General features: G+C 41.9%; 2 protein-coding genes across 2 annotated transcripts in view; one reads left to right on the top strand and one right to left on the bottom strand.

The window, feature by feature from the left end:
- The window catches only part of SYCP2L (synaptonemal complex protein 2 like), a 71,551-nt gene extending 58,898 nt beyond the window's left edge, over positions 1-12,653 (bottom strand). Inside the window, exons 1-4 of the mRNA XM_012804205.1 lie at positions 12,471-12,653; positions 4,278-4,346; positions 2,067-2,204; positions 1,858-1,981 (exon numbers count right to left, since the gene is read on the bottom strand). Of these exons, the coding sequence (XP_012659659.1) occupies positions 1,858-1,981; positions 2,067-2,204; positions 4,278-4,346; positions 12,471-12,653 (514 nt within the window). The remainder of the gene's footprint in view (positions 1-1,857; positions 1,982-2,066; positions 2,205-4,277; positions 4,347-12,470) is intronic.
- Positions 12,654-13,963: 1,310 nt separating this feature from the next.
- GCM2 (glial cells missing homolog 2) lies at positions 13,964-20,596 on the top strand. Its single transcript, XM_003788304.1, has 5 exons — positions 13,964-14,053; positions 17,630-17,882; positions 18,045-18,157; positions 18,585-18,710; positions 19,652-20,596. Exons 1-5 carry the CDS (start codon positions 13,964-13,966, stop codon positions 20,594-20,596), a joined length of 1,527 nt encoding a protein of 508 aa, XP_003788352.1.
- Positions 20,597-25,294: the final 4,698 nt, after the last annotated feature.

Below are 25,294 nucleotides of genomic sequence, written 5' to 3'. Positions count from 1 at the left end.
AGTGTAATGTACAACAAGGTCTGAGGACCACTATACTATAAGCCAAGTAAGGGTTCCTGTACCTCAAATCAGGCAAATACTTGTACTAGACTGAACCATCCACTGTCTGAAACACTTTTCTCTGACAGCACAAGGAAAGAAATGTCCCCCTCTAAAGCGGAACTCATGGATCAGGCTATTTTCTTCCTCCCTATATCCATGCTCTAAATTTCATGCCCTTAAAGTGTGTTTTTGTTACCATTCCATCTGTTCCCTGAAGTTTATCTCCCTCTCAGCACCCCTAATGAATTAGTTGGGTATATCCACATACTTGGGAATAGAAGTGCTCACTGAACATACTGCTGTGCCATGAGCATACGCTGTCTAACAGACACCCCAGCTGTCCCCATAGCTGTGTCATTATCAGAGGCCGGACACAGTAGCAACAACTTATTAGGGATATGGTACAGGGCAAGTTGCTTAATCCTCCTGGATTTTACAGAACAGAACTAAACCCATTCCTTTCTGCAGGAAATTCTCCTTCTATGGAGAATTGAAAGAACTTCCAAGCACACTCCATAATGAGTTTGCAAGCACAATTGTCTTCAGAAGCACAAAGTCTAACATCCCAGTATCTCTGATAACTTCAACCTCCTCTCCAGGCCAAAACCTATGTGAAATAACAGCACCTCAATGATGCTTATGAAATTTTTATCACCAACTAGAATTCCAGTGGAATATAGAAAATCCTATTTGATTTCAAAACTCCAGTAGAGATAGGATCTGACACTTTCATACCTTGAGAGGGCATTCTTAAACCTAATTTTAAAAATTGGGGCAGGTTGGACCATATTCCAACACATACTCCCCCCCAAAGCAGTTTACATTTCCAAGGTACCCTTGGGTCATCCCTGCTCTGTTCCCTTTGGGGTTTTATCTCTGCTTCTTGGCTTCCTATTATCCATATGATAGTGTAGCTAGAGTATCAGGAAGTCAAGTGCATTAAATGCAAAATGAAATCCATACAGTTCACATAAGCAGAGTTTTTAAAATGCCCTGCAAACACTTTTAAAGCCCCAGAGAGGAGTCTGAGAAAGCCTGGAGTTAATAATTTCTCCTCTAAGGGGAAGCTTCCTAATTTAGAGGCATTTGAGACTAAGAAGGGGCAGAGATAGACCTTCTTAGCCCAAGCTCCCCCAAATAAACTTTAGAAACTAGAGCCTAAAGAGTAACCAAAGACCTTATCACCAGCCAGATCATTTTTTCCCCCATCTCCTTACCAAAAAACAGATCATCTCAATGCTTAATAACCTCCCCATGAAAAGAGGGGAACTGCAGTAAGAGATGTGGCCAACAGCTGCTCTACCCCAGATGAGATTATAAAGGCACATGTACTCATACCTCCAGGTTCATTTTGCAAAACTGGGGTGACTCTGAATAAGCAAAAAATTTTTGCTATTCATTGTTTTGGATTCAGCCAAATGAATCTTTTCTACTTCTACAAAGTAGAAAAAGTGAGATGTTACAAAGGCAAAGGGAAGTGTTTGATTCACTTTTATAGGTCTACTCTAGTTAACAAAGTCTATTAAAATAGAACCTATTCTCTACTCATCTTCCCCAAATTCACTAAAATAATGAAAAATAGGCTATTACTGCACAGACGCGGTTGCATCTGCCATCCCCTACACTACTCACGTGCTCTGTCCAGCATGTATAATACAGCTGAAAACATGCTGAATTTTTGATTGGATATAGGCAATAAGAATGGATATCAATTTCTTTTCAAATTGGGTTTCAGAGGAATAGAAAACACTAGGCAACTAAATCCATGCTAGTTCTTTAAGTTATCCCAAACTATATAAAATTAAAATATGACACTTATCTTTCGGATCAGCCCCTGCTGAATTAACAAAGGCTCGTCTTGTTGGGGGTCATCTATGAAGAATCGCTGAATACATTTCAGCAATAGTGAAACATACTGAAATTCATTTTTATCCAGTTCCTAGGTATTAGACCACACTCAATTAAAAACCTTATAAGTAATTATACATTTGAATCTTGGTCACAAAACAAACCAACCTACTTGCCTTATTTATTGATCTGTTAAGATGACGTAACAGAAGATGATTGTATTTTTGAGGAGAGTGGCTCTCTTTCTGTTGAAAATATTCTTTCATTTTCTGAAATTGTTTATCATCGACTGCATCAGTAATAAGTGATTGAAGCTGAAAAGGTGATAGTTTGCAAATTACTTTTTCCCCAAGAATATTTACAGTAATATTTCTAATAATATTGTTATCGATACATAGTAATTCAGTGTAAAATAATACAGGGTAAATATAAAATAGAGGTCTCTACTGTGGACAACAATCATTTAACAAATGAAAGTCTGTTGTGAGCTAAGACAAGAGTTCTCAGGTGTGGTTTTAGACATCAGCAGCATTGGTGTCACCCGGGGACTTGTTAGACTGCAGAGACTGTAGGGTGAAGCACTTCAGGTGATTCTGATCCACATTAAAGTGTGAGAGCCATGGACTAAGGAACATTGCACTTGAATTATGGCTATCAATATGTGAAAAGCCTTATTAATGTTGGAGATTCTGAAACACTAAAGAATGAAAGCTCAAGATCACTCATTATGTGTCATAAAGGACAGAATAGTATGAAGAAAAACTAATAATTACAGATAATGGAAGTTGATAAACATGCAAATTGACTGTAATAAATGAAATTAGTCTTTTTGCCTAAACATTAGCCAAGATATACTTCTAAAATAGAAGTATATGTTATACTTGAATAACATGTTTTCTTAATTATCTATAAAAGGCAGGATTTTGAACCTTAGAGAGCTGAGTGGAAAAAAAAAAAAAGAAAAAGGAACAGTTTTTTTAGTCTTTGAGAAATGCAATCCAATCATGCTGGCTAAATTACAATACCCAATACCATTTTAATAAGGAGCCATTTCTCTGTATACAGCTCAAAAATTCCACTTATTCTTTGTCCTGATTTAAATGGGGAAGCAGCATTTCAAATGACTCTATTTAAAAAGAATGTTTCCTTTCTAAAGTTATCACAGAGTGAGCCTCTTTGTGCCAAGTGTGTGAAGTTTTCTGCAGATGTTCCTTTTTAGTCCTCACCACCACCCTGAGAGGTCATGCTCTCTCTGGGGATAGTAACAGCAAGGATGCGAAAGGTTACAAATTCACGTGAGATCACTCAGAAGGGATTCACACTCAGCTTCTCTTCTGCTTAAAACTTCACCCTAACTTCCCCCATGCACAGAATTAATCCAAACCTTTTGCTTTAGTCTGCAGGGCTCTGCATGCTCTGATCTGTCAATGTTTTCTGACTTCCCTAATGAGTCCTAGAATAAGTCAAGCTCTTCATCACCCCAGGGCCTTTGCACTGGCTGTTCTAGGCCTAGACTGCATCACCACTTCCACTTGCCTGGCTCCCCTTAAATCTAAGCTTGAGTACCACCTTTTCAGGTTGGCCTCCCAGGACCATCTTATCTAGAGTAGATCAAGTGCCTCCATGCACCCTCAATTATTTTCCCTCACCATGTTCTTTTTCCCCCACTACTGTTTAGTGACCCATTTTGTTGGCTCTCTGCCAGCATGTAAGCTCCATTAGGGCAGGAATTATGTGTTTTGTTCATTACCATGACCCACCTCTAGTGCTAGACACAGGATAGCTTAGAGTAGGATACTGGTAAGGTAGAGGAAAGGGGTCACCCTAAATAACAGAGGCTCTCTAAAAGAAAATGGTTATCTGGGAATAGAACACTGAAATGGAGATACATATGCCATAACGTAAACTATGTGTACGTGAAGGAGGTAAAGGCAGACAAAAGTTTTTAAAGGAGAAAATTAGGATAATTGTTTTGAAATAATTATCTTTGCCTACAAAGATTAATAATAAGGATGATGCCAATCTGGGGAGAAGTTGGAAGGGCAGATGTCCTTGGAAAAGAATTTTATGTGCAAGGTTGAGGTTTTTATAGTCCTTTTTTGTTACTAGGTATGAGAACCCTCTTTTCACGGCTTTCCTGGTTCTATGTGCCAAGGTTTTCTTAACATTAGTGACTTTATTTTGATTTTGATGACTTCAGCTTTAACAAAGGTAAAACTGACTAGATATGGTGATAAATTAGATGTGGAGATTAGAGAAGGAGTAAACACAAATATTTCTGTGCTTCTGGTTTAGGCAACAGAAGAACAATTTCGCTAATGGCCCTGGGATACAGAAGTAGAAAGAACAAACCTGCACAAAGACTACCAAATAAATGTGATCTTTACCCAGAAAGCATCCTGGGCCTTTCCAATCTCATCATCTTCCTTAGCAGACTGCAAAGGATCTTGATTTTCCTGTGTGCAATAAAAGATTTAAAAGAATTTCAAAGATAGGCATTTTGAATTGTAAAGATAAAAGTTTATATTGTTTTCCTGAATAGAAACTTCAGGTTGCTCATCTAAAAGGTCTAAGTAAGACAGTTACCTTTAAAAAAACTTTATCCAACATCCTTTAGCACGGTCTATGATATTACAATAAAAATGATTATCAGAAGGAGCAAATACCATTTGAAAAAAATGATCATACAAAATAAAGAAATGAAAACTCTGTAATGAGGACATAAAATAGAAGAAAAACTTGAATTAATAAACCACTTCACAGGGGTGGCACCTGTGGCTCAGTGGGTAGGGCACCAGCCCCATATACCGAGGGTGGCAGGTTCAAACCCAGCCCCTGCCAAACTGCAACAACAATAAAATAGCCAGGTGTTGTGACAGGTACCTGTAGTCCCAGCTACTCGGGAAGCTGAGGCAAGAGAATTGTTTAAGCCCAGGAATCAGAGGTTGCTGCGAGCTGTGACACCACAGCACTCTACTGAGGGTGACAAAGTGAGACTTTGTCTCTAAAAATAAATAAATTAATTAAATAAACCACTTCAGAATGAGAATTTATGAAGTTAAATAAAAAATGTTTTTTGGCTAGGCACCCGAACTCAAAACCAGCCCGAGCCTGCTAAAACAACAACAACAAAAAAGATAGCTGGTGTTGTGGTGGATGTATGATAATCCCAGCTACTAAGGGAGACTCCTGTGAGCCCAAAAGCTTGACTTTGCTATGAACCATGACACCATGGCACTCTACCAAGGTCAACAAACTGAGACTTTATCTCAATTTAAAAAAAAAAAAAAAAAGTGTTTTTCAGCCAGACATAATGGCTCATACCTATAATCCTAGTAGTATGGGAGACCAAGGCAGGTGGCTTGCTTGAGCTCAGGAGTTCCAGACCAGCCTGAGCAAGAGCAAGACTCTGTCTCTAAAAAAAAGCAAGGCATTGTGGCCGGCACCTATGGTCCCAGCTACTTGGGAGGCATAGTCAAGAGAATCACTTGAGCCCAAGAGTTTGAGGTTGCTGTGAGCTATGACCCCACCAAGGGTGACAAAGGAAGCTTGTCTCAAAAAAAAAGTGTTTGGAGGCACACTACCTGAATGCAAAATATACTACAAAGCTATAATAACCAAAGTAGTATTGTATTGGCATAAAAAGACACATAAACCAATGGAACAGAGTAGAGACCACGGAAATAAATCCATGTGTTTACAGCCAACTGATTTCAACAGAGGTGCCTAGAACATTCAGTGGTGCTGGGAAAACTGGATATCTATGCATAAGAATGAAACGAGCTCTCCATCCTATCTCTCACTACATACAAAAACCAACTCAAATTAGACTAAAGACTTAAATGTATGACCCCCGAACTATGAAACCACTTCAAACAAACAAACAAAACCATAGAGAAAATGCTTCAAGTCTGGGGCAGGCTTCTGGGCAGAGATTTTTATGGAGAAAATCTCAAAAGCAGAGGCAACAAATAAACATACAAATGGAAATATATCAAATTAAAAAGCTTTGCCACAGCGAAGGAAACAACTGGGCAAAGAAGACAATGGCTGGGCCCAGAGGCAGGAGCGACATCCTCAGCCTTAGTAGTTTGAGATTACAGAGAGCCATGATTTCACCACTGGACTCGAGCCTGAGTGACAGAGACCTTGTCTTAAATATAACTCAATGGCAAAAACCAAACAATTCAATTAAAAAATGGGCAAATGGGCTTGGTGCCTGTAGCTCAAGCAGCTAGGGCACCAAACACATACACAGGAGCTGGCAGGTTTGAATCTAGCCTGGGCACGCCAAACAACAATGACAACTACAACCAAAAAATAGCCGAGTGTTGTGGCAGGCGCCTGTAGTCCCAGCTACTAGGGAGGCTGAGGCAAGAGAATTGCTTAAGCCCAAGAGTTGGAGGTTGCTATAAGCTGTGATGCGACAGCACTCTACCCAGGGTGACAGCTTGAGACTCCTTCTCAAAAAAAAAAATTAAAAATTAAAAATTAAAATTGACAAATAAACTAAATAGACATCTTTCAAAAGAAGACATACAAGTGACCACTAGGTATATGAAAAAATGCTCAATATCACTATCATCAGGGAAATGCAAATCAAAACCATAATGACATTATCTCATCCCAGTTAGGAAGACTATTATCTAAAATACAAAACATAAATCCTGGTGAGGATGTGAAAAAACAGCAACTCTCACACAGTGTTAGTGAGAATGTAAATTAATACATCCATTATGGAAATCAGTATGGAGGTTCTTCAAAGTATTAACAATAGAACTATTAGGCAGCACCTGTGGCTCCTATACCGAGGGTGGTGGGTTCACCTCGGCCAAACTGCAACAAAAAAATACCCAGGCATTGTAGCGGGTGCCTGTAGTCCCAGCTATTCGGGGAGGCTGAAGCAAGAGAATAGCCTAAGCCCAGGAATTGGAGGTTGCTATGCACTGTGACGCCATGGCACACTACTGAGGGCGACAAAGTGAGACTCGTCTCTTTAAAAAAAAAAAAAAAAGAATTTTTAAATTTTGTTAAGTTCTGAATTATTGGGAAATACTTTCTATCCTTGCCTAAGAAAATATTCTCCAGAGCCCTTATGCTAATCGTCTTTCCCCGTTTTCTCTATAGGCACTGCCCTATCTCCCCTTCAGTTCAATTCCTATGCAGGAAAATCAGAAAATGGGATAGTTTGAGCAGAGAAAAAAAATCATTAGACTATCTAAGACTCAATTTCCTCATTTTAAAAATATTATTATAACACCTCCATGCAGGGACTGGAGTGAGGATTGACTGAAATGTTTGTAATTTTCTTAGCATTGTTCTTGGTACATAAGGGCTCAGTGAAAGGTGGTTGTCAACATTAAGAGGAATGGTCAGGAGAATATGCTTAAGTCCCCTGCACTTATCTTAATGTTAAAATGGTTTGTGTCCCAAATCTGCCTCCCCATGACTGTCCAGTCAGGACTCTAGCCATGAACTGAGAAGGGGAAATGAAGGCAGCTGACAGATGATTTTATAAAGAACAAAAGAGTTCCTAGACTGAGTATTACAATCATCTAGCCCTAACCAACAAACAACAAACTAGGACCCCAGCACAGACCAATTAAATCAGAATCTCTCCAGTAAGAACCTAAGCAGTAGCGTATTTGTTTTGAGACAGAGTCTCACTTTGTCACCCTTGGCAGAGTGCTGTGGCATCACGACTCACTCAAACTCTTGGGCTCAAGTGATCCTTGTCCCTCAGCCAGCCTCCTAAGTAGCTGGGACTACAGGCCACCAACCACAACCCCCGGCTATTTTTAGAGGTGGGGTCTCACTCTGGCTCAGGTTGGTCTCCAACTCCTGAGCTCAGGTAATCCACACACCTGGGCCTACCAGAGTGCTAGGATTACAGGTGTGAGCCATTGTGCCTGGCCCAGTTGAGTATTTTAAACAGGCTCCTGGTGTGTGTTTGTTTTTTTCTTTCTTTTTTTTTTTTTTTTTTGGCATCCTTGGGTGAGCTCAAATCCCAAGTTATTAATGAACAGCTGTTTTGAGAAACCCTGATTAGGCACTCAAATTAAAGGAGTAGGTTCACAGGTATTTTCAATATTGTGCACTAAATTAAACAAAAAAAATCTATTAAACAATAGAAAGAAATCAGATAAGTATATAGAAATGACTCTGATTCAAAATTGAAATTTTTAGAATCCAAACATTTCCAAGAGCAATTATTTAAGGATAACTATTCTTTTTAAAAAAAAATCCTTAGGGCGGCACCTGTGGCTCAGTGAGTAGGGCACCAGCCCCACATACTGAGGCTGATGGGTTCAAACCCAGCCCCAGCCAAACTGCAACAACAACAAAAATAATAGCTGGGCGTGTGGCAGGCGCCTATAGTCCCAGCTGCTTGGCAGGCTGAGGCAAGAGAATCGCTGTGGTTGCTGTAAGCTGTGATGCCACAGCACTCTACCGAGGGTGAAAAAGTAAGACTCTTAGTCTCAAAAAAAAAAAAAAAATCCTTAGTATTTACCCTGGAAGCAAGGAAGCAACACTTAGTTTTGGATTTGGGGTAGGTATTTAGAAGCAGCTATCAGTATTTAGAACATTTTTAGAAAAATGAAAAGGCTGGTCAGAATGTATATTTGCCCTAGGTACATAGCTGTCACGTTAAATGGAAAAAGGGGAAATTTAAATATATACCTATGATCATAAATATGTTAAAATGAACATCGAATAAGTATATAATTAAATTTTTTAATAAAAATCCTCATAATACCAAATTATATACTGTATGAAGATGACTCATATTTTGAAAACACGGATAGTGCTTATAGAAAAACCCTTAAGGGAAACTGTGAAAAAGCTAAGTGATTATCCTTTAGGGGTTGGAAAGAGGAGGACTTTTTAAACTCTCATATCTATGTTTTTAATAATGCTTTACTTTTCTATTGAAAAAACATTAAACACTCAGAAAAAAACGCAAGAAGGAAATACAACAAAATATAATCAGAGGCTGATTTGCAGAAAACTGTTTTCCTCTTTTAGTTATTTCTCCTGTTTGTTGAATGTTTTCTCCTATAATAAGCATATATTTCTTGCTATAATTGAAATCAAATAAGCCTTATTTTTAAGAAAAGTATCTTAAGCAAAGTCACGAATTTAAGCTTTATATTTGTGACACATAAATTTGTTACCCTAGGACTTCTACATTAAAATTTCAAGGATCAAACGTCAACAACCACAGAAGTGTCCAAAACATTTAGTAGTGGATTTTACACCCCACACGTGACCCCTGGCCCACCACACTGGTTTTACAACACGTCACGCTGCACTAAACAACATCTCCTCACTTCACTCCAACTAATTCAATTAAGAAGTATAAAACACAAAATATACGTTTTAAATCTAGTTTGGGCTAATCGACCTATGTAAACTTGACCAAAATCCTTAAATGTCGGTGTAATTTACAATATTAACGTCATTATTTATAAATATGAAAAATAGGGTGAACTCAAAGACACAAATCCAGATTTTTTCCCCCCAGCAGAGTATTCAATGAGTTCCAGTTAAATGAATGCTGAAGTATGAGAGTTTGGCGGATCCAGGGCCCTCCCCCCACCCCCAGCTGTTTTAGAGATTGCTACTTTTCGCGCGGTTAACTGAAGTCCCAGCACTTGGGACGGCTTAACGCACTGCGAAGGCTAAAGAAACCTGGAGAACCGCCTGGGAAAATATCCAGAAAACTTGCATAAAACGATATCTTTACTTTCCAATCAAGAATTCTCCAGTTCTCCCTTCTCTGAAGGCTCTATTAACGAGAACCACAGACTTTCCATCCTGCCTTGCTCATCTGATTGAAAGCTGCTAATATATTCTGAGCAAGCCTAAGAAGTTTGAAGCGCGCAAAGGCCCCTATTCCCCGCTCTGGGTCTCTGAGCTACCACCTCGAGGGGTCAAAGCCTGATCCCGAGTGACCTGGCACCCTCGCACGCCCTGGGACCTGGAAAGGAGGCCGGGCTCAACAGGGGTCACTCGCCTTCTGCATCCCGAGGCTCCCGGCCAGATCCTGGGCCCCCGGGCCCCAGGGCGCGCCGCTCGGCTGAGCCGCGGTGGTCCCTCTGAGGTCCCCGCTTCTGGAGACCCTGGCCAGCTGAGAGAGCTGCGGAGAAAGCCCCACTCGCCCACAGGTTTCCCTTTCAAACCTTCTCCAGGCGTGTAATTGACAGACCCGCCCCTGAAATCTGCCTGCACCACGTGGGGAGAGACTGGGGGGGCGGGGAGCTGGTAAAGCTCGCAGGCGGGTCTGGCCACCTGGGCGCACGCACCCTCACCTTAAGAGAAAGCCCTACTCAAAGAAAGCGAATAACGTCGCTTAAGCGTTCTTTATGTGCCAGTTCCAACTGTTAGGCATCCTCTTTGCGGAAATGCCAGAGGAGCTGTTTTCGGTCCTTTGAAGCTAAACTCTTTCCCTTGGGAACCAGACTTGTATCCGATATGAACACATTCCTGATATCACAAAAGATGTTTTATTTGTACCTGGGGTGAAGGAATAAAAAAGAAAAAGGCAAACAGGGCAGATTCCTTATTTTCTGTCGACTTCTTTTAACTTGACAAATATGTGCATCAATGGCTGGGCCGATTCGGGTAGGTAGGTACGTGAATCTGAACACGGTGGCAAAAATAAGTTGGGCTGGAGTTTCTTCAAAAACAAACATGACCCCTCCAATTTAAGCATTCCTTCTGCAAAAAATCGAACTGTATTATGACTAGACTTGTGAGTGTTTTATGGCGTGATGTGTGCAGAAAATATTTGTCTACATAAAAGCAAAACATAATAAGAATCCCTGTTAGGGTGGCGCCTGTGGTTCTAAGGAGTAGGGCGCTGGCGCCATATGCCGGACATGGCGGGTTCAAACCCAGCCCCGGCCAAAAACTGAAAAAAAGAAGAAAAGAAAAAAAAAAAAAAAAAAGAATCCCTTTTCCCTGTTAGCCCAGGACTTGCATGCATCTCCAGTCCATTCAGACCAGTATTTATGTTCTGAGACATACATCATGAAGAAAAACAAAACATTATTTATGTCAGAACTCATCCTATCTGTTTTCTGGCAAATACAAAGGCTTCTTTCCTTTTGAATTAATGTACTATTCAATATTAAATTACTAATCAAGGCAGAGACCACTGTGAAGTTAAAGTGTTATGATTCAAGGCAAGTATTAGTATTTTTTTTCCAGGAAAAAAAAAAATCAAAGGATAATAAAAACAGTAACTGAAATACTACAGTTTGAACGCATTTATTTAAAGGAATATTTAAAAAGTAAAATTTTCTTAACATTAGATAGAAAATGTCATAATCAGGCTTTTGGAGAAAAATCCATCCTTCCAAACTCAGTAGTGGCCATGCATTCAAATCTTCAGGAAAACATAAAAACAACACAATAGGCAATACCATTTATTTGCTTATTTACTTGATTTTCACTTTGATTGCCTTCTTTCACGAACAGGTTTTACTCAGACATAATTTCAGGGCAATGTGAAATATATATTCTAATTCTTCTAAAATTAAATATGGCGGAGGCTCCATGACATTTCTTTGGATGGCATTAACTTTTAAATGTTAAACTGTTAAATGCCATTAACTTTTAAATTCCACTTAGGAATTAATTGATTTGCCTTTAACATTAAAAAGTTATATTTATTTATATTTTTGAAGAGTTGGATCTCCCTAGGAACATTCCAAAAGCTAGAGACAAGAACTATTCTAATAACGTTGCAGTAAGGCTATACATTAGTTTCTAGGCACTCTCTGATGTAACTTTATATGACAATTTTGAAGTTATTTTTAGAACATTTGAAGAGATAAATTATCTTAATCCCTTTGAATGAAATATCGATTTATTTTTAAATGAACGGTCGATAGATTTTCATTTCATTTTCGAAGACAAAACGACACAGAAAGCACCTGAATGACAGGAGTTCCCGGGACCTTTGGCGGTCAGGTACTAAAATGAAAATCTGTGACTGAAACTGATGGGTGAAGAGTAGGCACATCTCTCCGTTTCCACCTAGATCTCAATGGGGATCATTTGAGAGTGATTTTAATCAGAAACCCCGACGATGGGACCTTTTCAGAGAAGAGAACCGGGGTAGGGATGGGGGATGGGGCGGAGAGAAGCTGGAAATGAACGAATTCCATTGCTAGGACATTTTGCCTTTGCTTGGGAGAAAAAATCCCAAAGCTTGGGTGAAAGTTAGAGGAGGAAGAAAATGCGAGTAACTACGCAAATCCTGCATTTCTCCCTGAGTTCTCTGGTCCACTGCAACAGGCGGGTTGCTCTGAAACGTACTTCGCTGTTTGATCGACTTTTCCAAGCAAGCCCGACTGTGCCTTTGACTGAGGCAGTAAAAGGACGTGGACGATCCTTTCATGCTTGCAGGCTGTGGGCTTAAAAACTCTCTCTCTCTCTCTCTCTCTCTCTCTCTCTCTCTCTCTCTTTCTCCCCACCTCCTGTCAACGGAAAGGACTAATTCTGCAGGAGGCGTGGGCCTGGGTGGCCTCCCAGGTGGGCCCCGCGCCTCACTAGCACGCGCTCCGCGGTACCAAGATCCAGGGCGGCGTGTTTGGATATGCGTTAATATCAGATTCTCGTTCTCCAGGTGCTACGCTTCTAGGAGTCGGCTCCTCTTCTGCGGCTGGGGCTGAGAATGGAAGCGTGCGGGCTGCAATCAAGGGCGCAGAGAATGAATTCCAGAAGCCCATCTTCTCTGACCCATCTTCTCTCATTCGGTGGTCAAAAAGCAACTTAAGTCATTTGAATACATTTCTTTTATTGGGTGTCTACAGGTGCGGGTGTGGCCTTGGGTGAGGCGGGTGCTCAAGTAAAGTAGCTTTGTCCTAACCTTGGGGATTCCACACCGTCTTGCGCCCCCTCGCCGGGATTCTCTAGTCCCCTAAAGCCTCCCAAGACTATAATGGGGTAAATATGACTTGGCCGTGATAGTTCCACGACAATATCAATACAGATCTTTTTGCAAGAGTTGTGTTTATATGGGTAGCGACTGAGAGCTCCCCAAACCTCACTCAGTCCCTGTTTAACAGATCGGGAGGAGAGGGAGGCAGCAGAGAGAGCTATGGGTCCTTTGGCACTTCTTTGCTGGGCCACAGAGCTCACTTCGCCCCCGTCTTCCTCGGCTTTTTTCGGCCCACTCTCCCGGGCTCAGTCTAGGACTCTTTCCAGGCTGGGCCAGATCCCTCCACAGACCCGGGGAGAGTGAGTGCACCTAGACCTGCTAGCATGCGGGGACCTTGGCGCCCTGTGGGACGTCCCAAACAGCCCAGCGTAGACTCCCGGACACGCACAATTGCTACAGCAGGAGCGGGGAGTGGATCCCAAAGAGGGCCGGCCGGTAAGTAGGAGCGAGCTCGCGGTTGGGCAAAATAGGACTTGGGATGGACAGCCAAGGATTCCCACGTGCGGTCCCCGCTCTCCTGGAATTGAGTGGTGGCTCTCAGGGGACTTTGCTGAAAAACCTCGATCTAATAAGCCCTCTCTGAAACCACGGAGGCTGGGAGTGCGGGGTGGGAGTGAAAAGTCGCTTTAAACTTAAGTGAGACATTCCAAACTGAATCTTGGCTTCAGTTTCCCTTTGCTACAAGGGCTGAGCTTAACCTCCACCTGCATTCCTGGCTCTGTCCGGGAGAAGACGACGGGGTACCCCAGCATAGGCGCAAGCAGAAGAGGCGAGGAAAGGCGGAGCTGGGAGGGGTGCGTATTTTCTAAACCAGCTGGCAGCTGCCTAGTGGCAGTGCTGCTATTCCGGTGGAGACCTTTCAGCACCGCAGCCGAGGACAGGGCTCTGCCCGGGTCCTTAACCACCGTCTCCAGTTTCAAGATACTCTCATTCTCTCTGTCTCTTTCTTAACCACCGTTCAAGATTCTCCCTCTCTTCTCCTCTCCTCTCTCTTCTCCTCCCTCCCCTCCCCCAGACACACCCAACGATTTTTTTTCTTTTCTTCTTTTTTTTTTTAAAGTCATCTGTCGCACCTCTTGTTTCTTCTTTCAGGATCCTGGGCTCAAAGCAAGGAGTAGGCAGATGCGGGCGGACGCGGCGCAGCAAGCAGACAGTGCGCGCTCCTACGGGATGCAGCTCAACTGGGACATCAACGACCCGCAGATGCCTCAGGTGAGTGAAACTCAGTGTGTGCGCCACGCAGGATGCCGTCCATCCAAAGAAGCGGAAACGGTGTTCAAGTTACCGCTGGGGCTCTGCAGAGACACTACGCTCACGTTTCTGAGTTTCTGGGGGCCTTCAAATATAGCCATGTAGAGAGTACTTCTTGGGGCTCTAAAGAGGCAGGCCGGGGTTTAGACGTGTGTCCTCTCACAGCCATTTCCTTGGGCTTGTCTGAAAACTGGAAGCAGCGGGAAGGTCGATCAGGTTCCACATTCCCAGTATTCTGTCGAAAGCAGGACGCCTTGCTCCTTCGTCTGCCTTAATCAAGGTGGAATTGGGTGCCTCCCTACTTACCCATTTACTTGAACCCATTAGAAAATTAGAAGAAAAACCTCAGCGGATTTTAAAACTCACTGCTTCTCATGCAGCAGAACTGCACGACAGCACTATAAATTGAATCTGATGGCCAGAATGTAAAATAAATAGCCCGATTTGAGCAATTTATTCAGATATCCTTGACCACCCATGCAGGGAGGCCCCATAGGAATGCTAATGTGCCATCAGCGCCCCAAGCTTACTTTTTCTCTAATGACAGGGAATTGGTCATTCGTTTAGGGTGAATTTATGGTGCTTTGCTTTATTTTAGTGGCGCAAAATGGTTTGGAGCCAAGTTCAGGGAATCAACTGAGCAGTTACACTGGGTCATAATTAGTTTGGGCCCAAACTAAAGAGTGACTTTAATGTCCTAGGTTTACATGGGGGTGGGGGTGACCAGCAGCTGCTTCCCAAGCACTTGCAAGTGTGGACTTCTGGCAATGTTGTGACACAGGGATGAGATGTGATGTTTATTCAGTATCTTTTATGCATCAGATGGGTGTTCAAATAAACAGCAATTTCTTAGCCAGACCATGTAGTCTCTCAAAGAGATCAGCACTTTTTTAGCTGTACACATTTGTAGTAGTAGTTTTTAGGTTTGTTGTAAACTCTCTCTACCTTAGAGTCAGACGGTATCGTTTCTGCAAAAGTAGACCACAGTACAGGAAGTGCATCTCAACCTTGTGGACTTCTTGTGAACTTGTGTTTGTGGCAATTTTCACAGGAAAAGAAAAATCCAATCTTGCCAAAAGAATCACATCCAAATCATGGCTGATCTCTCAAGCCCTTTCTAGCCTTTAATGTAAATATGGGTTTTTAGGCATCTGGTTCTGGAGCAGGGAGTATGCATGTAATACCTCAAAAGGGACAGGCGCTTTGGCACTTAGAGATGTGGAAAAACTGAGCACTGCCCAGCTCTGGTTATCTGAGCTATATGACCTTGGGAGAGTCCTTGAATTTGCCTTAGACTCAGGCCATTCACTTGTCATCAAGTACTAGGAGATACCGATCTGAAATTCTCTTTCAGGTCTATTGTTGGGTTCAGTGTGTGTGTGTGTGTGTGTGTAAGATGAGAGAGAAGAGAAGAGAGAAAATGCAATGCCCACACAAATGAAACCCAATCCTGGATATCCTCTGTTCTTGTTTTCATTTAAAAATACAGTTTCCGTGACTTTATTCACCTCCAGGGTCACTATCTCAGTAACTGGAGCGAGACATGGGGGCCTCCTGTACAAGGGAGTGATCGAGAAATACTCTGAAAAATTGTCGGTTTGGTACTAAAAGGCTTAAGCTGAAATGTTCACTTTGAAAACAAAGATATTTGCATTTGATATAAGCTAAGAGTTGATAGTACATCATTATATATTTCATTTTTGGCTTACCTTAAGTTGATATATTAATTTATGTCAAGTGTATAAGAATACTTCAGAGAAAAGATAAATAGGGCCTGATGGTAGTAATTCATTGACAATATCCCTGAGATTCTAGAGAAAAAAAATCACTAATTTAACTAATGGCTGTTAGAATGTGAAATATTAGGCAGCACCTGTGGCTCAAAGGGGTAGGGCGCCAGCCCCATATACCAGAGGCGGCAGGTTCAAACCTGGCCTCTGGCCAAAAACTGCAAAAAAAAAAAAAAGTGAAACATTAATCATGTATAAAAGTCTGAATGGTCCAACTGAGAATACTTTAACTTTGCTAATGTTTGATCTCACTTTTCTGGGTGGCAGGACTTACTATTGTGATAAACTCTTCTGAGCTTTTATCACACCAGTAAAACTATTGGGGCCTGGCTGCTCCAGATCTCCTATTAGACACATGCCTGAGTTAGGCTCCTGCAGGTTATCTATCTAACTCTACCTTACCTGTTAAATAAGAGTAAGAATGCCCATCTTGCAAGGCAGTTGTGAGGATTACAGATGTTGCACAATATGGTTTGTCAGGCCCTATGCTTCTGTCATAAACACTCATCTCATCACAGCAACCCTATGAAGCCACCCTAGACGATGCATAGAAGAATGTACATGGCTGCATTCCAACCAGACTTTCTTTATGGACACTAAATTTTAATACTACATAAGTTTCATGCATCAGGAACTATAACTTGCCCCTTGATTTTCCCCCACCATCTAAAAATATAAAAACTATTCTTAGTTTGAGACTATACAAAAACAAACAGCAGGCCTGATTTGGTCCACTGGCAAAAAGTATCACAGGCCACCACCCTAAAAAGTACCTGGTAAATAATAAGTGCTCACTAAAGGATTATTTTCCATTAAACTTACATGCATGTATATAAAAGAGACATTCATTACTATAGAATGACATTCATGCTGTAGACATTCATATATTGTAGACAAAGACCATTAAATATGAATACACATATTAAGGCAATGCTCAGTGCTTTAGATATAACTTACTATTTCAGCCATGTGGCTCTTTATTGAGGAGAATGAATGACAATCCCATATTGCTCTGGGGAGCAGTCCCAGTGCCAGGCAGGGTCACCAACACCCCAGAGCTCATGGTTTACTATTGTGGGTCCATCTTTCATTACAGAGCCCTTTTAAACTTGGAGAACTAATTTGGAAGGGGGCAGGGAAGCTGTTCTTACCTCTCTGTCATTATTCTGGTGTCGCTGCTGATAAGACAGCCAAGAGCTTTAGAAGAAAATGCACCAGCTTATTTATAAATTACATTGCACTTCAGGGACAGAGCACTTCTATCACTTTTTTCCCTGACACTGTGATACTTTATTTGAAAATGTTTTCAATATTTAAACACATCAAGAAGTGGTATAACCTAATGGTAAGAAGCACAGGCTCTAGAGTCAGACAGTCAGGGTGTGAATCCTAGAACCAGGTCTTGCTAGCTGTGAGACACTGGGTGAGTCAAGTAACCTCTCTGACCTCCATGTCCTGTTGTATAAAATGGGTGTGATTGTCTGCATGTGTTGTGGAGGCTAGATGAGTTAATAAATGTCCAGCATTTAGAAGAAAAGCACTGTATAAACATATCAGCCAGTTGCCAAAAGGTAAACATAGACTAGGTGAGTAGCCTTTAGGGATAGCGTAGTCTTGGGGTTTGGCAACATTGCTAGATTTCAGAAATAACTCCTTTTTATTCTAATGTGCTTGGAGAAGATTAAAAGCATGATGCATGCCATTTGGTCTTGCTAGAGCTGACCAGCTTTCCTCTATTGCTTCCTAGGAGCCTGTGTTCTTCGACCACTTCCGAGAGTGGCCGAACGGGTATGTGCGCTTCATCTACAGCAGTGAGGAGAAGAAGGCACAGCGCCACCTGAGCGGCTGGGCCATGCGCAACACCAACAACCACAATGGGCACATCCTCAAGAAGTCGTGCCTGGGCGTGGTGGTGTGTGCACAGGCCTGCACCCTGCCCGATGGCTCCCGGCTGCAGCTGCGACCTGCCATCTGCGACAAGGCACGACTGAAACAGCAGAGTGAGAGCATGCCTGCAAGAGTGGGAGGTGAGGGTGGGGTGTCTAGGGGAGGGTGACCTTGGAGTCAGGAGTTCTTTATTCCCAACTCACTTTGCCTTTCTCCCTTCAGGCAAGTTTGGGGTTAGGGTTGTTTTTAATATTCCTTCCCTCTGAGCTTTGCAGAGAAAGCGTGTCCCAACTGTCATTCTGCTTTGGAGTTAATTCCATGTCGAGGGCACAGTGGATACCCTGTGACCAACTTTTGGCGGCTTGATGGCAATGCAATATTTTTTCAGGTAAGTTGGGTGAGAACACAATTTGTGATGGACACTTTAATCAGACCACAGGGACCAAACCACCTGCCCGGTGCACGGGAATTCTGAACCAAACAAAGTATAGCTCCAGTGGCCAGGAATAGGCGCTAGAGCCCCCCAGGACCTACTGGAAGCCTAGAAATTATTTCAGGTACTGGGTGCTCTTTCAGGTCCAGAGAGAGCGAACCAAGTTACAGTTATCTAGTTCATTGACTAATGTGAAGGGATTATAGGTAATCTGGTAAAATATTTATTGTTGCTGTTGTTCAAGAAATTTTTTTTTCTGCCAGTTGGAAAAAACAAAACCAAACCAAACACCTGAGTTCTTGGGAAAGGCATGATGTATTTTTGACCCACACTGCCAGCTTCCTTTAGAGGAACAAATGTATGTTTCACCTCCTTAATACAGGCCAAGGGAACCCATGATCACCCAAGACCAGAGAGCAAATCAGAGACAGAAGCTCGAAGAAGTGCCATCAAGCGACAGATGGCCACCTTTTATCAACCCCAGAAAAAGAGAATTCGAGAACCCGAGGTAATGGAGAGCTAACATTGCATCATGGTCTGTGTTCATTTTTATCAAAAGATACACGAGTAATTTTGTGAAGTATGAATGTCACATAATGGTTTGGTTTTGTGTGAAACTTATATAACTCCAATAGAAAATTATTCAGACAACCTTTGAATAGGGTTTCTAATATCTTCTTCTTCTTGAAACAATTTCTACGAGCAATGACGTGGCCAGGATATGTGCTGACATCCTCGTACGAGGGCGATTATCCAACAGTAATAAAGAAAGAAATGTGTGCATAGCAACAGTGAGTTACTGCATCCCTGAGAGGATCCTCACCTTATTAACATAGGAACAGATAACATTTCTTTAGGCAGCTTGATCCAGTCTGGCATTTCTACCAAAGCGTGTTAAACAGGCAAAGAGTTACTGTGAGTACAAACAGAAACTGTTCAAGCACTTCCTACTCGCCAGGTACTGATCTAAGGGTTTCACACCTTAAATGGTTACAGAAACTCCATGACAAAGTGGCAAGAGCCAAAGGTTATGATTAATAAAATATTAAGCCCCATTTTTAAAATGAAGAATCTAAGGCCCAGAGAGGTTAAGCAATGAGGGAGGGAGTGAGTCAGGATTTGAACCTAGGTCTGTGTGGCTCCTGAGTCTCCACTATTATGAACACAGTCGAGTGAGAACAGGGCCATCTGCCTCTCAGTCCCACCCTGCCTGGCTATGGTGAACTTGCCTCATTCAGTGGTGTGGTCTTCATGCCTGAGCCAGCTCAAGCTTAGCAACTCCTGGGCCACGAGTCCAGATCACCTACCTGAGCAGTGCAGTGTTCACAACGCACAGCTCCTCCCCAACTGGAAGTTTGTTTTCACTTGCTTGACGGGTTATTGTTAGGTGAGGGTAAAGGTATGCACACGATTTACATATCATGTGTCTCTGTTTGTATCATTTTTTAGGCAGAGGAAGACCAAGACAGCAGTGTTCATTTCAACATACCTCCCCTGGACCATCCAGAACAGTTTGATATAATTACTGACACCAGCTTCCCTGTTCTAGAACGGCCTTGCCCTTCCTTCCCAGTCTCTGATGCTTACAAAGCTACTTGTGACCTAGCCACTTTTCAAGGAGACAAAATGCTACCCTTTCAGAAATATCCAAACCCAAGAATCTATTTGCCTAGGCCACCTTGCAGCTATGAATTGTCAGGCCCTGGTTGTATAAATTCAAGCCCCTACCCTACCCTTTATAAAGATTCCCCAGGTATCCCTAATGACACAGACTGGCTTCATCTGAATCCACTACAGTATAATGTCAGTTCATACAGCAGCTATGAGAGGAACTTTGATTTCACCAGTAAACAACATGACTGGAAACCAGCTTTGGGAATACCTGGCCTTGGGGAAAGGACTGACCATGGACAGCTCCAGACCATGGCCAATTTCCCTTATTATAATCCAGAGCTTCCCTTGAATAGGTACCTCACAACTGCCCCACCAGGTGCCCCTGCCCTACAGACAGTGATTACCACCACCACCACCAAAGTGTCCTACCAAGCCTACCAGCCCCCTGCTCTGAAATACAGTGACAATATAGGGGGAGAGGTTACCAGCCTTTTAGGTTGTAACAATGCTCCTGAGGACACCCAGATGTTTGTCTGTCCCAAAGCCTTGAGCCCTCCAGCTACAGTCACCAGGGCAGCCTCTCCCTTGGGCCCACTTCCTTTGAAAACTCCAGGAGATTGCCAGGCCATTGAGCCCACTTTGGCTTTTCCTCAAGAGTCAGCTTCCTCTAGGGCGGATGGATCAGAGACCTGGGAGGTGTGTGTGTCTGGGCTGGGCCCTGCAATCAGTTACTCAGATAGAGTGGGTTTGATTTTTAGCTGTGACAGTGAGGACTTTTGAAAGACAACTCAGGGACCACATAATACTGGTGTGCACGCAGACAGTGAAACATGCTGAGTTGGGAGACTCAACTTGTAGGCAAAGAAATGTGAACACTAGTGAAAATGCTGAGTAGTTGAGCAAATCAGATGGAAATGTTTAGATAAGACAGGGAGATTTCACACAGCATTTCAAAACCCACTATAGTTCATAGAAGTAGGTTGGGAAGATGTGAGTCTCCCAAATGAACAGATAAGCAAACTGGAGAAGGTTAAATACTGACCTAAGTTCACTTAGCTTATTAGCTGGCTTAGAAACTTGAGTATCCTGGTTTTTATTCTAAACCTTCTCCTATTAGGCCATATTAGGGAATTCCACACATCCTTATTTGGCCCTTAGAGGCTGTCAAAATAGCTTTCAGAAGAAATCTACAAGCTTATCTCCTGGGCCGTTTCATGAAATTTCTGTTTAGCATTTAGAACCTGCTAAAATAGCTTTAGGAGGTAATCGTGATCATTTTATCTCCAAAGTATCTATCTACAGCTTTAAAAAAAAAATCTCTCTGGCAATGGTAAAATGCAATTGTTTTTTAAATGAATTCGGTTTTCAGTATTAGCTGAATACCTTTTCTTAACCTGGTGGTTTTCATAACAAAGATAGCATAATGAAGATGTGTATTTAATGGATTAAATGGTACTAAAATATATTTTTTTCTGATGAGATTTCAAAATTAAAATTGAAAGATTTTGTCGAAATATAGCTTTACTGTTCCTTTGTTATTCTTCATAAAGGAAATTTAATAAAGGTAAAGATAATATTATTCAGTTAAATGTAATAATATTTTAAAGTAGTATGGCTGATGCTTGAGTTATTTCAAAACAGAAAAAAATATTGTTCATATTATGACCTAGGAAACAGTTGTGAAATAGTAAAACTCATTAAATAGTTTTGCAGCTTTATAGTTTATTTTAGAAATACCTCTTGGTGGGCTGTGGTGGCTCGCACCTGTAATCCCAGGACTCTGGGAGGCCAAGGCAGGTAGATTGCTTGAGCTCAGGACTTCAAGACCAGCCTGAGCAAGAGCGAGACTCTGCCTCTACTAAAAACAAGAAAACTAGCTGGGCATAGTGGTGTATGCCTGTAGTCCCAGCTACTCGGGAGGCTGAGGCAAGAGGATTGCTCAAACCCAAGAGTTTGAGGTTGCTGTGATCTATGTTCCAGGGTGACACGGTGAGACTCTGTCTCAAAAAAAAAAAAAAAAAAATATATATATATATATAAATACCTCTTATACTTGGTCATATCGGAAAGCCTCTTCAAAACATTTGTAGGGTGCACATACACACTGCACTACTCCTAATAGTGAAAATATTCAGTTTTCAAATAAAGATAAACTACATGAACAATATATTTTTAAGAACTGGGGGAAGAGAATGACCCCCAATTCAAATTTGCATAGAATGACCAATTTGCATAACTATTAATAAATTACAGCAAGTCAGATGCCTTTTTTTTTTTTTTGCAACTTTTGGCCGGGGCTGGGTTTGAACCCGCCACCTCCTGCATATGGGGCTGGCCCCCTACTCGTTTGAGCCACAGGCACCACCCAAGTCAGATGCCATTTTAAATCACTGAATGTTCTATATTGTTAGGATTCATAAAGCCTAACACCCTGACATTGTAGACACATACAGTATTTACCACGGGATTAAATTAGTACACTCTTATAATTTTCTAGCCAACTGTTCCATCCTAGGAAGGATGTCTAGTATAATCCTGGACTGTTCTTTCCTTTATATTTCCACTGCCAAAACTTACAACCGATAATAATATCTAACATTTCGATTAGCACTTACTGCCTGCCAGACACTGTTCTAAGCCTTGAGGGTATGTTAATTTATTTCATCCTATCAGTTGTCCCCTGAGCAACCTGAGGTAGGTGAAAAGATGTACACAGCAAACCGGAGACCTGGGCTTTGAATCCTGCTCATCACCAAAGCCCATGTTCTTAAGTGACACTTTATATTGGCTTTGATTGTGTCTTTTACCAATGAAATTCTATGTTCAAATTCCGTTCAGAGTGTTGTTCTTGGCACAGGGTAGTGAGCTTTATTATTTCTAAGTGTTTGTACCCCAATGTGAGACCTGGGAACCCAGGCAGAACAGGTAGGAAAGGCCAGACAAAAGTGAGCAGATAAGGGTTGGTGGCACAGAGGCACGTGTGGTTCAAGGGTGCCCTGGGGTGAAGGGTCAGCCCACACATGTTATAACAGTTACAAATTGAATGTGTAATAGAGAAAGATAAATAACATTTCAAACCTGTGATTTCAGGCAATGCAAATCATAATCCTAAAACATACAGTCCCAAACATCATAATCCCAAATGCTGAAATCTGGAAAGATCATAATCCCTAAAGTCTAAAATCCCTCACATCTAAGATCTCAAAATTCACAATCCCAGAAGACTAAAATCCCAAAGGTTGAAATCACGATGAATGTGCATAAGTTATAAGTTCCCGTGGTCTGTTTTCAGGATTGACTTCTCCTGGGGGCCTCCAAACACAAGTCCATCCATTCCTGTTTCGGTTGTTACAGACCCTGCTGCAAAGTCCTGCTGTCCTCATGGCATGCTAACAGGAGACTTTAGGGTAAATGTACAACTTTATGTTCAGGTTTTGTGAAGAAAAAAAATTCAAGTTGACCTCAGAGGCTATATTTGCAAAGATGATTTGAAAAAATAATCATGACATGTTCAACAGAATATTATCATTCACCAGTTAGGTGTTTCACTATAGGAATTACAGAGAAGCATGGAATGTGGTTTCTGCCTCCAAGAAATCTGTAGTGGCTTGGGTGCCTGTAGCTCAAGGGGTTAAGGTGCCAGCCACATACATCTGAGCTGGAGGGTTCGAATCCAGCCCAGGCCCGCCAAACAACGACAGCTGTAACCAAAAAATAGCCGGGCATTGTGGCAGGTCCTGTAGTCCCAGCTACTTGGGAGGCAGAGGCAGGAGAATCGCTTAAGCCCAGGAGCTGGAGGTTGCTTTGAGCTGTGATGCCATGGCACTCTACCCAGGGCGACAGCTTGAGGCTCTGTCTTAAAAAAAAAAAAAAAAAAAGGATGCTACATGAATGTAAAATGAAAACTGGCCTACCAAAGTTTTGTAGAAATGCTCAAAACTTAAAAAAAAAAAATCCTATCATCCCATCCCACCAATTGTAATTGATGTAAACTTTATAAATTGTTTTTTTAAAAATTCAGAGGATCAACTGAAATGGTGTCCATTGAATGTCCTCCTTGGAGGACTCCACTCTCCACCATTCTGCTGTCTGGTCATTGGACCTCCACTGGACACCACAGGTCAGCAGTCATCACCACCCCCTGTTTAAGCTGAGATACCCAATGACCATCATCAACAGTGCTAGGTCATGTGTGCGGTATGTACCCTGGATATGATGTGATGAAGATGGCCCTTTACTTCGATGGCCTTCCTCCCAAAACACACAGAACCCCAGTCTAATCATGAGAAAAACATCACACAAATCCTGATTGAGGGACATACTAAGCAGCACTTCCCAAACTGCTAAGGTCATCAAAACAAGGAAAGTCTGAGAAACTCACAGTCTAGAGTTCACAACTAAATTCATGAACTCATCCTAGAAAAAGTGCCACATACTTCATTACTACATATTACAGTCACCTTCAAAATACTCCCCTTGGAAAGCAATGCACTATTGCCAGCACCTAGTCCACCCTTCAAAACAGTTTTGGAACTCTTTCTGGAATGACCATCAGAGCTGTTGTCGTACAAGGTCTAACAACTAAGTTAACAAACTCATCCTTTCAAGAGTACTTTGAAAGGTAGACCAAGCAGCCGGATACCTGCCAGACAAGTTACCTCACAGAGTTAACCATCACACTCAACAGAAATGGATTACAGGGACCACGGAAATTTAGCTGGAAAAAGAAAATGACTCAAATGGGACAAAATGAAACCAGAAATACTTGCAACAAAACTCATGGAGATGGAACTAGGCAATACAGCGTGATGTTCAGGAGCATAGTCTTTGGAATCAGGTGGAACTGGAAAGGGTAAGCATGGAAGAATATTACCAGCATTCACACGGCCATGGAGCGGGAGTCAGAATTTGAACCCAACACTTTTCCATATTGTAAAGATGGGGTAGGCAGTTCCTTTTGTGGGATGATTTGAGGGCTTCAGTTCTTTCCCCTTGGGGTATACGAAGTCTCTCCTTATTCAGGGGCAAAGGTTTTTAATTACTCAGAAGGACTTATACAGGAACATAGGAAATATCTACTTTCACAGTCTGAAGTTGTTAAGCGTGAACATGGGCTAGAAAACTGCCTGTGGTTGAGAAGTTTGCTTAGAAGTGACGATTTAAGGAATAACAGAAAAAAAACTGGAGAAACATAAATCCAATTAAGCAAAACTGTTTTGCTATCATGAGGACGTTTCCACGGATCTTAGAACTCAATCAAAATCAAGCTAAACCCTTCTGTAACACAGAAGAAAAATGTTGAAGGTGACAACAACATTAAAATAGCTAGCATTGCAAATATTGATCTCTGGCACACAGCTTCTAGTTTGCGTTGTTCATGATTCATTCAGGACAGAAGTTTGGGTCGGACTTACAAACTGCCTAACATAAAACATAGCTTACACTATTAACACTTTAAAGTCTTGATTTATGGCTCGG

The sequence above is a fragment of the Otolemur garnettii genome, unplaced genomic scaffold (genome assembly GCF_000181295.1).
Source record: "Otolemur garnettii isolate 467f Iridium unplaced genomic scaffold, OtoGar3 scaffold00026, whole genome shotgun sequence".
Lineage (NCBI taxonomy): Eukaryota > Metazoa > Chordata > Mammalia > Primates > Galagidae > Otolemur > Otolemur garnettii.
Note: the sequence above shows the minus strand (reverse complement) of the source record. Positions and strands in the feature narration are given on the sequence as shown.

Bases quoted from the DNA above. Each gene is read 5' to 3' on its own strand.
- GCM2 (XM_003788304.1), top strand. From the start codon at position 13,964: ATGCGGGCGGACGCGGCGCAGCAAGCAGACAGTGCGCGCTCCTACGGG. The intron at 18,158-18,584 runs GTAAGTTGGGTG...TCCTTAATACAG, and splicing joins GCAATGCAATATTTTTTCAG to GCCAAGGGAACCCATGATCA. The intron at 18,711-19,651 runs GTAATGGAGAGC...ATCATTTTTTAG, and splicing joins AGAGAATTCGAGAACCCGAG to GCAGAGGAAGACCAAGACAG.